Genomic DNA, 17,019 nt, shown 5'->3' with positions numbered 1-17,019 from the left:
TCTGCTCCTTTTGTGGAAGACTCCTCCATTCACAGGGTTTGCAAGGTTTTTAGAGTCTTTAAAATTTAAAAAGCATTTTTAAGTTTTTGAAAGTTTGAAAAAATTGGCCTAGATTTGTAAAAGTTGGTAAATTATAGGAATATCATATTCACCTGACTTTTATACACTAGAAAATAAAATAAAAACTAGTTGCTTTGTACCAGCCACCAGTGAAGATGACAAAAGAACACAATGTGACTGGAAGTATTGTATCCCTTTCATCCAGGCTTTCTGTTTAAAAGTTTTCGTTGTGAGGCCAAAACGCGGCTGGGCACTTGTCTTTTCAATGATCAATGACTGTTGAATCCTAAATACAGTAGATAGCTCAGGAAGAATCAAAGCAATAAGCGAAAGGGAAGTTGTGCAAGAATAATCTTGATGTTTCAAGCATGGGAGAAGTAATGGTAGCAACTGATGCAAAAGGTAAGTGAAGTCACAATCTTTTGACTGCTGATATTAATTCTAAAGTTATTCTCTATCAGATGTACCCTCCTCAAGGCACATGACAGTGTTCAAATCTAACAAAATTATTTAGAATAAAAACAACTGGTGATTTTTTTTCTGACACTATGTAATCAAAAAGCAGACCTGCCAACCTTTACGATTTTGCCTTAATTCTTACGAAAATGATACTTAAAATAGACTTATGGAATAAAAAAGGAAAAACTATGGAAATATGATGTGGTAACATCTGGATAACTGTACAGATTTGTCACATTAGCTTTTAGTGAAATTAATCAGAGAACCAGACTAATTTTATAATAGTACCTCAGATGTTTTAAACTGCACATATTTTTCCATGTGAAGCATCTGCATGATCAAGTTGTTGATTATAGCATTTTTTTGGCATGCATCTAAATATTGATACATTTAAGACAAAAGAAAAAATGAGCCTCTTACAAAAGATTTAAAAGATGGGGGTAGTTTGTACTAAGTTGGAATACCAGCAGTTGTACCTATATTTCCTGTCTAATTTTATTTATATTTTCATGTATAAACTGCTGCTAAAATAACACTACTAGGGTCATGAGACACAGTATCTGGCAACTAACCATGAGTAAATGGCAACTAACCATGAGTAAATCTCCAATTTTGGCATGAGAATAGCCTAACAGCTTAACAAATACTTTACAATACCTGGACACAGGGTTGTGTGGCCAATGAAAGAAATAACTTTCTTCCTTCCATCCTTCACCATTGTGGGGGTGTAGTGGTCTAGGGGTGGGGTTCTTCTTATAGACTTTAACGAATTATGAGAAGTTCCCCTGGTCCTTATTCAGAAGGTTAATTCTGGACACTATATTATTTATTGACTAAATATATTTATGGCTACGAGCCCCCAGTCAGCAATGCCGACAGTTAAATTAAAAGAAATACAAAGATGAAATTTAAACAATAACAATTTAATAAATGAAATTTAAAAGAATTTAAAGTAATCAATGTCTCTCTTTCACCCAATGATCCCTTTGATCATCATTTGAGTTCACAGTGTGAGGAGATTTTTCCCTTCTTGAGTGCTACTCATCTAAATCTCTTCGTTCCCTTGTCTTTCTCTCCTTTCGTGATCTCCACTTCCGCTTCCTCTTCTATAATCCTTGTTCCTTGCCGTTGTCTTGACTTCCGGTTCCTCTTCTAGTATCCGGAACCCTTGACGATATTCCTTGAGGTCACCCGAAATTCACTCGGTATCTCTCACCGTCACCCGAAATTCTCTGAACTTCTCTCGTCCCCCGAAATTCTCTGAAATTCTTTCGTCCCCCGAAAGCTTCCTGTTGAAAGGTATAATGCATTAGCATAGGGTTATAAAAATCTTCCCTCACACTACGTCACTGAACTGAACCATCAGTTTAAGGCGGGACATTTGGGTCGCGCATGCGCACACATCGAAATTCCCATACACTTCCGCCGCTTACAAAAATGGCGCCATAACACAATCACACAAAGGATTCAAATATCTACATACTGAGCCCTATCAGTATATACATACAAAATATTTTAAATACGATTGTACTAAAATATTACTACGATTAGTAATATGACTATCTATATATTTATATATATTTATATATATTTCCTACACAAGCGTACCAAATCCACAATATTCACATTCAAATGGTGATAAACGGCAATCCGTTACTCAATGGCAAAATCTATCATTACGTAAACAAATTTCTTGTCTACCAAAATATAACTACGCAAAGAATTACAATATTAATTCTTATAGCGGCTAGCGAGCAATACAATTCTTCACAAATACAAATCGTCCTTTCAAAAGGGCGTAAACGTAATAATCCACGAAATAATATGCACACATATTACTAGCGAAAGAAGAGAACATTTTCGCCTCACAAATAAGGTGTACATGGTAACATTATGAATAATGAGGCAACGAATCAACATCGTAATCAATCGTAAACAAAAGTACTAGCTAAAGTCATGAAAAAAATGCAAACTATTAAGGTCATAATTAACTATTCATACTTCAATACAAGTAAAATGTATACATACGACAAATTCTCTTCAATTAACAGCAGTCGTATCAAGCAGAATCAACGTAACATCAAACTTACCTGATCGAAGCTATTTCATGAATTTCCTAAATTCCGCCAATTTTTACGAATGGCTAACGGAGTGTGTGTCACTGCGACTCTTAAACACCAACTGACGAATTTCAGGCTTGTACCAGTCTTACGCCAGTTTCTCGAATCAAGTCCCACCTACAACGCATCCCGATTGGATGGCGACGGACTCTGGTCATTTGATCGAACTGTCAATCATAAAAATGTCAGTCTGTGTGTCCCCATGTACGGTCCAGCCTACCATTGTCGGCTTCCGGCTCTTTGAAGTTGTCTACGTCACGTGTTCCCATGTACAAAGATTCCCGCCAGATTTCCACTCAAGAGCTCAAACAAAGACTGGGTTACGTAAGAGGATTAGCCAACTTAGGCACTTGGAAAAACAAAGCTTACCTGGCTCCACTTACAGACTTATAAATACATGTATAATACAAGGGGTTGGGGTAAAACATCACATCCCCCCACGCTTGAGAATAAAATCAGGATTTTATTCACTCAAACTAAAAAAGCAAAAGTGTTACACGATATAAAGAACAAAATCAGCAAAATGAACTAAATGCTAAACTGAGTATGAACACGAAAATATAACAAATGATCTATATCATTTCGGCGCTTCTACTCATGAAATCTGCGCCTACGTTTTCAGATCCTTTCACGTATCTGATCTGCATCTGATACTGCTGTAAAAACAGCGACCATCGCATCAATCGACCATTGGACAACTTTGCCTGCGCCAGATAGGCGAGTGGTTGGTGGTCGGTCTCCAATATGAACTTACGTCCATATAGGTATCGCTCGAACCGTGATATGCCGAACACGATTCCAAGACATTCCCTCTCCGATACTGAGTAATTCTTCTCGGCAGCAGACAACTTCCGGCTGCCGTATGCGACAGGAAAAAGCGTCTTGTCATGCTCCTGGAGTAGTACTGCTCCCAGTCCCGTGTCGCATGCATCGGTGCGCAGAACGAATTCTTTATCCAAGTCCGGTAGACGAACAACTGCGTCGGATGTAAGTCTATCCTTTAGCGTTTGGAATGCGTGCTCACACGCATCTGTCCAAACGAACTTACTCGGGGTCCGTTTCTTGGTTAGGTCAGACAACGGGCCCGCAATCGCGCTGAAATTAGCGACATACCTCCGGTAATATCCGGCCAGTCCCAGGAATGACCTCACTTCCGTTTTCGTGGTGGGGCGTGCGGCGTTTCTCAACTGCTCCACCTTCGACTTCTCTGGAGACAGCGTGCCTTGGCTCAGGGTATGTCCTAAATAGTCTAATGTCCTGAAACCAAGGTGACATTTGGAAGGGCGGGCTGTCAAGCCCTCCTGACGTAGCCGCTCCAAAACGTCAGCTAACAGAGCGAGGTGTTCACCCCATGTCTCTGTAGCTAACAAGAGGTCATCCATGAAGTTGTGGACACCCCTATCGCGCAAGGGCTCCAACAACTTCCGCATCATTCTGGTAAAGACGCTGGGCGCGTTTTGTACCCCGAACGGCATCACCAACCATTGGTATGTCCCGTCGGGAGTAGCAAAAGCAAGCTTCGGTCGGTCTTCTTTCCTTACCGGAATTTGCCAATACCCCTTGGACAAATCCAGTTTGGAAAAATATTTCGCTTTCGAGACCGAAGCGAAGATATGTTCGGGGTCAGGTAGCATTTCAACTTGAAATTCTGTCACCTGATTCAGCTTCCGGTAGTCGACGCAGAACCGATGGGTGCCGTCCTTCTTCTGCACTAAGACTACTGGTGAGCTGTACGGAGAGTCGGCTGGTTCGATTACTCCCAGAGCAATCATCTGCTCGATTTCTTCCCTTACAACTTGTCGTTTCGCGTGGGGCAAGGGGTAGGGTTTACGCTGAACTGGTCGGTCGTCCACCATCTTTAACCCGAACTCGACAAGCGTCGTCCTCCCGGGTTTTTCTGTTAGCACGTCGGAATATCCGGCCAGCAAGGTCTCTATCTCGTTCCGCTGCCCTTCAGTTAACATGGGGTCACACTCCACGTCCGACGGAGTCTCGGCCCTCGTTAATGGACAGCTCGGGACAGTGTTAGCACCTTCCGTATCGCCTTCGATATCCTCGGTGACTATCGCTGCGACAACAAAATCGCTGGCGGTCTCCCTTTCCCGGTACCTCTTGAGCAAATTGGCATGGTACAATTTCTCTTTCGTCGGTAGCTGTATCCGGTAGGTTTGACCTCCGACCTTCTTGGTGACGACGTATGGACCCCTCCAGGAAACTTGCAACTTGTTGTGTTCCTGGGGCAACAACAACAACACTTTGTCCCCTACCTCAAACTGACGTGGTTTTGCGCGCTTATTGTAATTTTTCGCCTGTTGCGCCTTAGCTCGTTTGAGATTTTCTTGCGCGAGAGAACAAACCTCTTCCAGTTTGTTGCGCAAGTCCGCGACGTACTGGTAGGTAGTGCGTACTTCCTCTACAGCGTGGTCGTCTGTCCACAGCTGTCTCAGTACGGCGATTGGGCCGCGTACGGTTCTCCCGTACAAGAGTTCAAAGGGAGAGAACCCCAAACTCGCTTGCGGTACTTCCCGGTATGCAAAAAGCATGGCCGGAATATACCGGTCCCAATCCTTGGGGCGGCCTTCGCACAATTTCTTGAGCGTGTTTTTCAAGGTCCCATTAAACCGTTCGACCAATCCGTTACATTGGGGGTGATACGGTGTAGTCGTGAGGTGTTTAATCGACATGAGACGATTCACCTCCGCCATCACACGACTCATAAATTGTGTTCCTTGATCGGTCAAGATCTCGTCGGGCACTCCGACTCTTGACCAGATCGCAAACAGAGCTTCCGCGACGGTTTCCGTGTCAATGTTACGCAACGCAACGGCCTCCGGATAGCGTGTAGCATAATCGACAACCGTTAAAATATATCGATTTCCGTGCGCAGACGCGGGTTTTATCGGTCCGATTAAATCCATGGCAACACGTCTAAATGGTTCATCGATAAGGGGCGTACTCCCCAAAGGGATGGGTCGTTGATCCGTTTTCGGTGCCATTCTCTGGCATTTGTCACAGGAGAGACAGAACCGTTTTACGTCTCCCTGGACCCCTGGCCAGTAAAACTCTTTTACAAGACGGTCACGCGTCTTAGCAATTCCCATGTGTCCACCCATGAGACTCTCGTGTGCAAGTTTCAGTACTTCGCAACGCTTTTCCTTTGGCACGACGACTTGCTTGAAGTGTTCGTTGTGTTTCCTGGCGTGGCGATACAAGATTCCCTTCTTGTAGACAAACTTCACCGCGCCGTTCGGAGTTTCCCTTTCTGTTCCCGCTTCTGCGTGTTTGTGCAACTGCGCCAGAGTTGCGTCCTCCTGTTGCAGCTTCCTTAACTCCGCTGGAATAACATTACTAACCGGTGTCGATGTAACTTGGATTGGCTTTTGTTTCGGCTGTCGACTCATGGCCCTGGTTTCAACAGCACTCACTGGCATAGGTGTGCAGGTTTCGGGGTTCGGCTGGGGTAACACATAACGGCAACCCAATATGACGTCATGTGATAGCCCCTCCAAGCAAGCAGCTTCAATTTTCCCCTTCACGTATGGTGAATCGAGGTCAATGACAGCTACTGGTAATGAGTCACGCGCGCAGTTCGCGTACTGAACTTCTATTACCTCCCCTGTATAGTCCTCCGGCTTGACATATTTCTTGTCGACAAGCGCGGGGACGCTGCACCCAGTGTCATACAAGATGGTGGCGCCTTCACCATTGACAGTTGCGGCCGCAAGGTTGGCTGGGTTGCGACTCGCTTCCGGCACACCTTCCTTCTTAGCTACGACATTCACCTGGGTCTGCCTGCCCTTGGGACAGTCCCTGGCAAAATGCCCCAGGCGCTTGCAATTAAAACATGTCGGCGGCCCTCGCCGACTTGCAAGTCCTGGTTTCGTGGGTGAGGCCTGTCCAGGTCGATAGGCGGCAGCCCTACCTGTAGGTGCCCCTCCGACCTTCCCGTCGCCCTGACGGTTACGGACAGCCGGCTCAACCTCCCCCATACGACGCGACTCAGAGGGTCGGGGTCGGTCAGCAACCCCGGAACCTCCACTCTTCGAGTGCGCCTGCTCGTATCGCTCCGCCATGTTAGCGATCTCTTCGAGCGTCCGGTGTTCTCTTTCTGCTAAGAAAACTGTCAACTCGCGACGGTAAGTACCCAGGACATGTTCCTTGAGTATTACCTCGCGTAGCCCTTCGTACGTGCGTTCGACTTCGGCCATTTTCATCCACTTCTCAAATAAACCTCGAACACGGTTGTGGAATTGAGAGTGGGTCTCTGTTACCTTTTTCACCGAGTCCCGGAAAAGTTTCCGGTAAGTCTCGGCGGTCAGCCGATAATGGCAGAGAAGCGCCTTCTTGAGGGCAGTGTAGTCATCAGCCTCTTCTGCAGTTAAGCCGTGGTAGACTTCCCGAGCTGCACCTTGCAAAAATGCTGAGACATTAATGGCCCAGTGCTGTTCAGGGACCTGATGAGCGCGTGCGAGTTTCTCAAACTGGACGAGAAAATCGTCAATAGCCTCCTCCCTATCATTGAAGCGTGACATGTTGACCTGGACTATCCGGTGGTCGATGGAAGGTCGGCCGGTTGTTCCAGAGCTTGTACTGGCGTCGTCCCGTCCGTTGGTCCTAGCTTCAACTCTGACCTTTTCCATCTCCAGAGTGTGAGCGAGTCTGGCTAGCTCCAGCTCTTTCTGGGCGTCTCGGTCCGCTGCTATCTTGGCTAACTCTTGGTCCGCTGCTATCTTGGCTAACTCTTGGTCCGCTGCTATCTTGGCTAACTCTTGGTCCGCTGCTATCTTGGCTAGTTCTCTCTGGGCTTCTCTTTCCGCTGCTTTTTCGGCCTTCCATTCCTTGATCCTTTCTTCTATAAAGGTTGCCAGGCGATCTCCCTCGTATCCAAGATCTTCCGACCCCATGGCGCGGTATTCCTTTATCATTTGTCGTTCGGTAGCCATTATACTAATGTAAAGTGATACCTTGTCTCAAAATTCAAACAATATACAGATATTTGTAATACCAGTTTAAATACTTACCTGTCGACAACAACTAGTTTCGTTCAGGTAAGATATTTGTTCGATATCTGCTTCACACGTACTGCTATGAATGGAAGATCTACAAAGCCTGCACATATGACAATAAAAATACAAGATGAGAAAATCACAAAATTTCAAATACAAAGAATGGAAAATATCTCACACTGTTCACTAATACTTCTACCAATAACTTTAAGTCCCAAAATAATATATATGTCTAATTCATATCCCGGACGAAGCGCCCACTGTGGGGGTGTAGTGGTCTAGGGGTGGGGTTCTTCTTATAGACTTTAACGAATTATGAGAAGTTCCCCTGGTCCTTATTCAGAAGGTTAATTCTGGACACTATATTATTTATTGACTAAATATATTTATGGCTACGAGCCCCCAGTCAGCAATGCCGACAGTTAAATTAAAAGAAATACAAAGATGAAATTTAAACAATAACAATTTAATAAATGAAATTTAAAAGAATTTAAAGTAATCAATGTCTCTCTTTCACCCAATGATCCCTTTGATCATCATTTGAGTTCACAGTGTGAGGAGATTTTTCCCTTCTTGAGTGCTACTCATCTAAATCTCTTCGTTCCCTTGTCTTTCTCTCCTTTCGTGATCTCCACTTCCGCTTCCTCTTCTATAATCCTTGTTCCTTGCCGTTGTCTTGACTTCCGGTTCCTCTTCTAGTATCCGGAACCCTTGACGATATTCCTTGAGGTCACCCGAAATTCACTCGGTATCTCTCACCGTCACCCGAAATTCTCTGAACTTCTCTCGTCCCCCGAAATTCTCTGAAATTCTTTCGTCCCCCGAAAGCTTCCTGTTGAAAGGTATAATGCATTAGCATAGGGTTATAAAAATCTTCCCTCACACTACGTCACTGAACTGAACCATCAGTTTAAGGCGGGACATTTGGGTCGCGCATGCGCACACATCGAAATTCCCATACACTTCCGCCGCTTACAAAAATGGCGCCATAACACAATCACACAAAGGATTCAAATATCTACATACTGAGCCCTATCAGTATATACATACAAAATATTTTAAATACGATTGTACTAAAATATTACTACGATTAGTAATATGACTATCTATATATTTATATATATTTATATATATTTCCTACACAAGCGTACCAAATCCACAATATTCACATTCAAATGGTGATAAACGGCAATCCGTTACTCAATGGCAAAATCTATCATTACGTAAACAAATTTCTTGTCTACCAAAATATAACTACGCAAAGAATTACAATATTAATTCTTATAGCGGCTAGCGAGCAATACAATTCTTCACAAATACAAATCGTCCTTTCAAAAGGGCGTAAACGTAATAATCCACGAAATAATATGCACACATATTACTAGCGAAAGAAGAGAACATTTTCGCCTCACAAATAAGGTGTACATGGTAACATTATGAATAATGAGGCAACGAATCAACATCGTAATCAATCGTAAACAAAAGTACTAGCTAAAGTCATGAAAAAAATGCAAACTATTAAGGTCATAATTAACTATTCATACTTCAATACAAGTAAAATGTATACATACGACAAATTCTCTTCAATTAACAGCAGTCGTATCAAGCAGAATCAACGTAACATCAAACTTACCTGATCGAAGCTATTTCATGAATTTCCTAAATTCCGCCAATTTTTACGAATGGCTAACGGAGTGTGTGTCACTGCGACTCTTAAACACCAACTGACGAATTTCAGGCTTGTACCAGTCTTACGCCAGTTTCTCGAATCAAGTCCCACCTACAACGCATCCCGATTGGATGGCGACGGACTCTGGTCATTTGATCGAACTGTCAATCATAAAAATGTCAGTCTGTGTGTCCCCATGTACGGTCCAGCCTACCATTGTCGGCTTCCGGCTCTTTGAAGTTGTCTACGTCACGTGTTCCCATGTACAAAGATTCCCGCCAGATTTCCACTCAAGAGCTCAAACAAAGACTGGGTTACGTAAGAGGATTAGCCAACTTAGGCACTTGGAAAAACAAAGCTTACCTGGCTCCACTTACAGACTTATAAATACATGTATAATACAAGGGGTTGGGGTAAAACATCACATCCCCCCACGCTTGAGAATAAAATCAGGATTTTATTCACTCAAACTAAAAAAGCAAAAGTGTTACACGATATAAAGAACAAAATCAGCAAAATGAACTAAATGCTAAACTGAGTATGAACACGAAAATATAACAAATGATCTATATCATTTCGGCGCTTCTACTCATGAAATCTGCGCCTACGTTTTCAGATCCTTTCACGTATCTGATCTGCATCTGATACTGCTGTAAAAACAGCGACCATCGCATCAATCGACCATTGGACAACTTTGCCTGCGCCAGATAGGCGAGTGGTTGGTGGTCGGTCTCCAATATGAACTTACGTCCATATAGGTATCGCTCGAACCGTGATATGCCGAACACGATTCCAAGACATTCCCTCTCCGATACTGAGTAATTCTTCTCGGCAGCAGACAACTTCCGGCTGCCGTATGCGACAGGAAAAAGCGTCTTGTCATGCTCCTGGAGTAGTACTGCTCCCAGTCCCGTGTCGCATGCATCGGTGCGCAGAACGAATTCTTTATCCAAGTCCGGTAGACGAACAACTGCGTCGGATGTAAGTCTATCCTTTAGCGTTTGGAATGCGTGCTCACACGCATCTGTCCAAACGAACTTACTCGGGGTCCGTTTCTTGGTTAGGTCAGACAACGGGCCCGCAATCGCGCTGAAATTAGCGACATACCTCCGGTAATATCCGGCCAGTCCCAGGAATGACCTCACTTCCGTTTTCGTGGTGGGGCGTGCGGCGTTTCTCAACTGCTCCACCTTCGACTTCTCTGGAGACAGCGTGCCTTGGCTCAGGGTATGTCCTAAATAGTCTAATGTCCTGAAACCAAGGTGACATTTGGAAGGGCGGGCTGTCAAGCCCTCCTGACGTAGCCGCTCCAAAACGTCAGCTAACAGAGCGAGGTGTTCACCCCATGTCTCTGTAGCTAACAAGAGGTCATCCATGAAGTTGTGGACACCCCTATCGCGCAAGGGCTCCAACAACTTCCGCATCATTCTGGTAAAGACGCTGGGCGCGTTTTGTACCCCGAACGGCATCACCAACCATTGGTATGTCCCGTCGGGAGTAGCAAAAGCAAGCTTCGGTCGGTCTTCTTTCCTTACCGGAATTTGCCAATACCCCTTGGACAAATCCAGTTTGGAAAAATATTTCGCTTTCGAGACCGAAGCGAAGATATGTTCGGGGTCAGGTAGCATTTCAACTTGAAATTCTGTCACCTGATTCAGCTTCCGGTAGTCGACGCAGAACCGATGGGTGCCGTCCTTCTTCTGCACTAAGACTACTGGTGAGCTGTACGGAGAGTCGGCAGGTTCGATTACTCCCAGAGCAATCATCTGCTCGATTTCTTCCCTTACAACTTGTCGTTTCGCGTGGGGCAAGGGGTAGGGTTTACGCTGAACTGGTCGGTCGTCCACCATCTTTAACCCGAACTCGACAAGCGTCGTCCTCCCGGGTTTTTCTGTTAGCACGTCGGAATATCCGGCCAGCAAGGTCTCTATCTCGTTCCGCTGCCCTTCAGTTAACATGGGGTCACACTCCACGTCCGACGGAGTCTCGGCCCTCGTTAATGGACAGCTCGGGACAGTGTTAGCACCTTCCGTATCGCCTTCGATATCCTCGGTGACTATCGCTGCGACAACAAAATCGCTGGCGGTCTCCCTTTCCCGGTACCTCTTGAGCAAATTGGCATGGTACAATTTCTCTTTCGTCGGTAGCTGTATCCGGTAGGTTTGACCTCCGACCTTCTTGGTGACGACGTATGGACCCCTCCAGGAAACTTGCAACTTGTTGTGTTCCTGGGGCAACAACAACAACACTTTGTCCCCTACCTCAAACTGACGTGGTTTTGCGCGCTTATTGTAATTTTTCGCCTGTTGCGCCTTAGCTCGTTTGAGATTTTCTTGCGCGAGAGAACAAACCTCTTCCAGTTTGTTGCGCAAGTCCGCGACGTACTGGTAGGTAGTGCGTACTTCCTCTACAGCGTGGTCGTCTGTCCACAGCTGTCTCAGTACGGCGATTGGGCCGCGTACGGTTCTCCCGTACAAGAGTTCAAAGGGAGAGAACCCCAAACTCGCTTGCGGTACTTCCCGGTATGCAAAAAGCATGGCCGGAATATACCGGTCCCAATCCTTGGGGCGGCCTTCGCACAATTTCTTGAGCGTGTTTTTCAAGGTCCCATTAAACCGTTCGACCAATCCGTTACATTGGGGGTGATACGGTGTAGTCGTGAGGTGTTTAATCGACATGAGACGATTCACCTCCGCCATCACACGACTCATAAATTGTGTTCCTTGATCGGTCAAGATCTCGTCGGGCACTCCGACTCTTGACCAGATCGCAAACAGAGCTTCCGCGACGGTTTCCGTGTCAATGTTACGCAACGCAACGGCCTCCGGATAGCGTGTAGCATAATCGACAACCGTTAAAATATATCGATTTCCGTGCGCAGACGCGGGTTTTATCGGTCCGATTAAATCCATGGCAACACGTCTAAATGGTTCATCGATAAGGGGCGTACTCCCCAAAGGGATGGGTCGTTGATCCGTTTTCGGTGCCATTCTCTGGCATTTGTCACAGGAGAGACAGAACCGTTTTACGTCTCCCTGGACCCCTGGCCAGTAAAACTCTTTTACAAGACGGTCACGCGTCTTAGCAATTCCCATGTGTCCACCCATGAGACTCTCGTGTGCAAGTTTCAGTACTTCGCAACGCTTTTCCTTTGGCACGACGACTTGCTTGAAGTGTTCGTTGTGTTTCCTGGCGTGGCGATACAAGATTCCCTTCTTGTAGACAAACTTCACCGCGCCGTTCGGAGTTTCCCTTTCTGTTCCCGCTTCTGCGTGTTTGTGCAACTGCGCCAGAGTTGCGTCCTCCTGTTGCAGCTTCCTTAACTCCGCTGGAATAACATTACTAACCGGTGTCGATGTAACTTGGATTGGCTTTTGTTTCGGCTGTCGACTCATGGCCCTGGTTTCAACAGCACTCACTGGCATAGGTGTGCAGGTTTCGGGGTTCGGCTGGGGTAACACATAACGGCAACCCAATATGACGTCATGTGATAGCCCCTCCAAGCAAGCAGCTTCAATTTTCCCCTTCACGTATGGTGAATCGAGGTCAATGACAGCTACTGGTAATGAGTCACGCGCGCAGTTCGCGTACTGAACTTCTATTACCTCCCCTGTATAGTCCTCCGGCTTGACATATTTCTTGTCGACAAGCGCGGGGACGCTGCACCCAGTGTCATACAAGATGGTGGCGCCTTCACCATTGACAGTTGCGGCCGCAAGGTTGGCTGGGTTGCGACTCGCTTCCGGCACACCTTCCTTCTTAGCTACGACATTCACCTGGGTCTGCCTGCCCTTGGGACAGTCCCTGGCAAAATGCCCCAGGCGCTTGCAATTAAAACATGTCGGCGGCCCTCGCCGACTTGCAAGTCCTGGTTTCGTGGGTGAGGCCTGTCCAGGTCGATAGGCGGCAGCCCTACCTGTAGGTGCCCCTCCGACCTTCCCGTCGCCCTGACGGTTACGGACAGCCGGCTCAACCTCCCCCATACGACGCGACTCAGAGGGTCGGGGTCGGTCAGCAACCCCGGAACCTCCACTCTTCGAGTGCGCCTGCTCGTATCGCTCCGCCATGTTAGCGATCTCTTCGAGCGTCCGGTGTTCTCTTTCTGCTAAGAAAACTGTCAACTCGCGACGGTAAGTACCCAGGACATGTTCCTTGAGTATTACCTCGCGTAGCCCTTCGTACGTGCGTTCGACTTCGGCCATTTTCATCCACTTCTCAAATAAACCTCGAACACGGTTGTGGAATTGAGAGTGGGTCTCTGTTACCTTTTTCACCGAGTCCCGGAAAAGTTTCCGGTAAGTCTCGGCGGTCAGCCGATAATGGCAGAGAAGCGCCTTCTTGAGGGCAGTGTAGTCATCAGCCTCTTCTGCAGTTAAGCCGTGGTAGACTTCCCGAGCTGCACCTTGCAAAAATGCTGAGACATTAATGGCCCAGTGCTGTTCAGGGACCTGATGAGCGCGTGCGAGTTTCTCAAACTGGACGAGAAAATCGTCAATAGCCTCCTCCCTATCATTGAAGCGTGACATGTTGACCTGGACTATCCGGTGGTCGATGGAAGGTCGGCCGGTTGTTCCAGAGCTTGTACTGGCGTCGTCCCGTCCGTTGGTCCTAGCTTCAACTCTGACCTTTTCCATCTCCAGAGTGTGAGCGAGTCTGGCTAGCTCCAGCTCTTTCTGGGCGTCTCGGTCCGCTGCTATCTTGGCTAACTCTTGGTCCGCTGCTATCTTGGCTAACTCTTGGTCCGCTGCTATCTTGGCTAGTTCTCTCTGGGCTTCTCTTTCCGCTGCTTTTTCGGCCTTCCATTCCTTGATCCTTTCTTCTATAAAGGTTGCCAGGCGATCTCCCTCGTATCCAAGATCTTCCGACCCCATGGCGCGGTATTCCTTTATCATTTGTCGTTCGGTAGCCATTATACTAATGTAAAGTGATACCTTGTCTCAAAATTCAAACAATATACAGATATTTGTAATACCAGTTTAAATACTTACCTGTCGACAACAACTAGTTTCGTTCAGGTAAGATATTTGTTCGATATCTGCTTCACACGTACTGCTATGAATGGAAGATCTACAAAGCCTGCACATATGACAATAAAAATACAAGATGAGAAAATCACAAAATTTCAAATACAAAGAATGGAAAATATCTCACACTGTTCACTAATACTTCTACCAATAACTTTAAGTCCCAAAATAATATATATGTCTAATTCATATCCCGGACGAAGCGCCCACTGTGGGGGTGTAGTGGTCTAGGGGTGGGGTTCTTCTTATAGACTTTAACGAATTATGAGAAGTTCCCCTGGTCCTTATTCAGAAGGTTAATTCTGGACACTATATTATTTATTGACTAAATATATTTATGGCTACGAGCCCCCAGTCAGCAATGCCGACAGTTAAATTAAAAGAAATACAAAGATGAAATTTAAACAATAACAATTTAATAAATGAAATTTAAAAGAATTTAAAGTAATCAATGTCTCTCTTTCACCCAATGATCCCTTTGATCATCATTTGAGTTCACAGTGTGAGGAGATTTTTCCCTTCTTGAGTGCTACTCATCTAAATCTCTTCGTTCCCTTGTCTTTCTCTCCTTTCGTGATCTCCACTTCCGCTTCCTCTTCTATAATCCTTGTTCCTTGCCGTTGTCTTGACTTCCGGTTCCTCTTCTAGTATCCGGAACCCTTGACGATATTCCTTGAGGTCACCCGAAATTCACTCGGTATCTCTCACCGTCACCCGAAATTCTCTGAACTTCTCTCGTCCCCCGAAATTCTCTGAAATTCTTTCGTCCCCCGAAAGCTTCCTGTTGAAAGGTATAATGCATTAGCATAGGGTTATAAAAATCTTCCCTCACACTACGTCACTGAACTGAACCATCAGTTTAAGGCGGGACATTTGGGTCGCGCATGCGCACACATCGAAATTCCCATACACTTCCGCCGCTTACAAAAATGGCGCCATAACACAATCACACAAAGGATTCAAATATCTACATACTGAGCCCTATCAGTATATACATACAAAATATTTTAAATACGATTGTACTAAAATATTACTACGATTAGTAATATGACTATCTATATATTTATATATATTTATATATATTTCCTACACAAGCGTACCAAATCCACAATATTCACATTCAAATGGTGATAAACGGCAATCCGTTACTCAATGGCAAAATCTATCATTACGTAAACAAATTTCTTGTCTACCAAAATATAACTACGCAAAGAATTACAATATTAATTCTTATAGCGGCTAGCGAGCAATACAATTCTTCACAAATACAAATCGTCCTTTCAAAAGGGCGTAAACGTAATAATCCACGAAATAATATGCACACATATTACTAGCGAAAGAAGAGAACATTTTCGCCTCACAAATAAGGTGTACATGGTAACATTATGAATAATGAGGCAACGAATCAACATCGTAATCAATCGTAAACAAAAGTACTAGCTAAAGTCATGAAAAAAATGCAAACTATTAAGGTCATAATTAACTATTCATACTTCAATACAAGTAAAATGTATACATACGACAAATTCTCTTCAATTAACAGCAGTCGTATCAAGCAGAATCAACGTAACATCAAACTTACCTGATCGAAGCTATTTCATGAATTTCCTAAATTCCGCCAATTTTTACGAATGGCTAACGGAGTGTGTGTCACTGCGACTCTTAAACACCAACTGACGAATTTCAGGCTTGTACCAGTCTTACGCCAGTTTCTCGAATCAAGTCCCACCTACAACGCATCCCGATTGGATGGCGACGGACTCTGGTCATTTGATCGAACTGTCAATCATAAAAATGTCAGTCTGTGTGTCCCCATGTACGGTCCAGCCTACCATTGTCGGCTTCCGGCTCTTTGAAGTTGTCTACGTCACGTGTTCCCATGTACAAAGATTCCCGCCAGATTTCCACTCAAGAGCTCAAACAAAGACTGGGTTACGTAAGAGGATTAGCCAACTTAGGCACTTGGAAAAACAAAGCTTACCTGGCTCCACTTACAGACTTATAAATACATGTATAATACAAGGGGTTGGGGTAAAACATCACAACCATCTTCCTACATAAAAACAATATTTCTTGAATATTTACTTTAAGCAGTATTAACATGCTCTTTGTGTGTGTCTATATTTGTGTAATGAAGTATCAGAATAGAAACAATATGTTGGATTTATTACTATTTGATTGTTTTCAGGAGTGGTGTCTTGCAGCCACTTCATCACTTGTACCAATATATTGATGGAGATGCATCTTTGATGACTTATTTTGCAACCCTTGTAGTATTAAGTCTGCAGCTGCAGCATCTGTGTCCTCATCCAGGTTGACATCCATTGATCTCAGCAGATATGTAACAAACAATGATGTTCAGAAAGCAAAGATGATAGGCCATTGAAGTTCACTAACAGTAATCCACATGAATTCATGTTCAGATTACTAACAGTTATCCACATGAATTCATGTTCAGATCACTAACAGTCATCTGCATGAATTCATGTTCAGATCACTAACAGTCATCTGCATGAATTTATGTTCAGATAACGGTCCGGTATTTAGAGCTATGCTTACAGAACAGTGAGATTGATTCTTCCTTTGCTAGCGCAGATAAGAGAACAATTTATTTGTGGACCTTTGGACTTTATCTGTTTTGCTTTTGAGCTAAGGAAGAATATTTGGTCCAAGCTTTTTGA

At 44.8% G+C, this 17,019-nt stretch overlaps 2 protein-coding genes across 2 annotated transcripts; both read right to left on the bottom strand.

The window, feature by feature from the left end:
* Positions 1 to 1,238: 1,238 nt before the first annotated feature.
* On the bottom strand, positions 1,239 to 7,591 carry LOC149799412 (uncharacterized). The gene is made up of 2 exons (XM_089958752.1): positions 2,610 to 7,591; positions 1,239 to 1,808 (listed from the first exon to the last, which is right to left on the bottom strand). Exon 1 carries the CDS (start codon positions 7,580 to 7,582, stop codon positions 3,212 to 3,214), a length of 4,371 nt encoding a protein of 1,456 aa, XP_089814878.1. The 5' UTR covers positions 7,583 to 7,591; the 3' UTR covers positions 1,239 to 1,808; positions 2,610 to 3,211.
* Positions 7,592 to 9,866: 2,275 nt separating this feature from the next.
* On the bottom strand, positions 9,867 to 16,385 carry LOC149799411 (uncharacterized). Its single transcript, XM_089958753.1, has 2 exons — positions 15,921 to 16,385; positions 9,867 to 15,119 (listed from the first exon to the last, which is right to left on the bottom strand). The coding sequence occupies exon 2, from the start codon at positions 14,222 to 14,224 to the stop codon at positions 9,881 to 9,883; it is 4,344 nt and encodes a 1,447-aa protein (XP_089814879.1). The 5' UTR covers positions 14,225 to 15,119; positions 15,921 to 16,385; the 3' UTR covers positions 9,867 to 9,880.
* Between the last annotated feature and the right edge of the window lie 634 nt (positions 16,386 to 17,019).

The sequence above is a fragment of the Sinohyriopsis cumingii genome, chromosome 5 (genome assembly GCF_028554795.1).
Source record: "Sinohyriopsis cumingii isolate HCF-2022 chromosome 5, ASM2855479v2, whole genome shotgun sequence".
Classification (NCBI taxonomy): domain Eukaryota; kingdom Metazoa; phylum Mollusca; class Bivalvia; order Unionida; family Unionidae; genus Sinohyriopsis; species Sinohyriopsis cumingii.
The sequence above is the reverse complement of the archived record's forward strand: the minus strand, read 5'-3'. Positions and strand labels throughout refer to the sequence as shown.

Coding starts and splice junctions, on each gene's coding strand:
- LOC149799412 (XM_089958752.1), bottom strand. CDS start 7,582: ATGGCTACCGAACGACAAATGATAAAGGAATACCGCGCCATGGGGTCG.
- LOC149799411 (XM_089958753.1), bottom strand. CDS start 14,224: ATGGCTACCGAACGACAAATGATAAAGGAATACCGCGCCATGGGGTCG.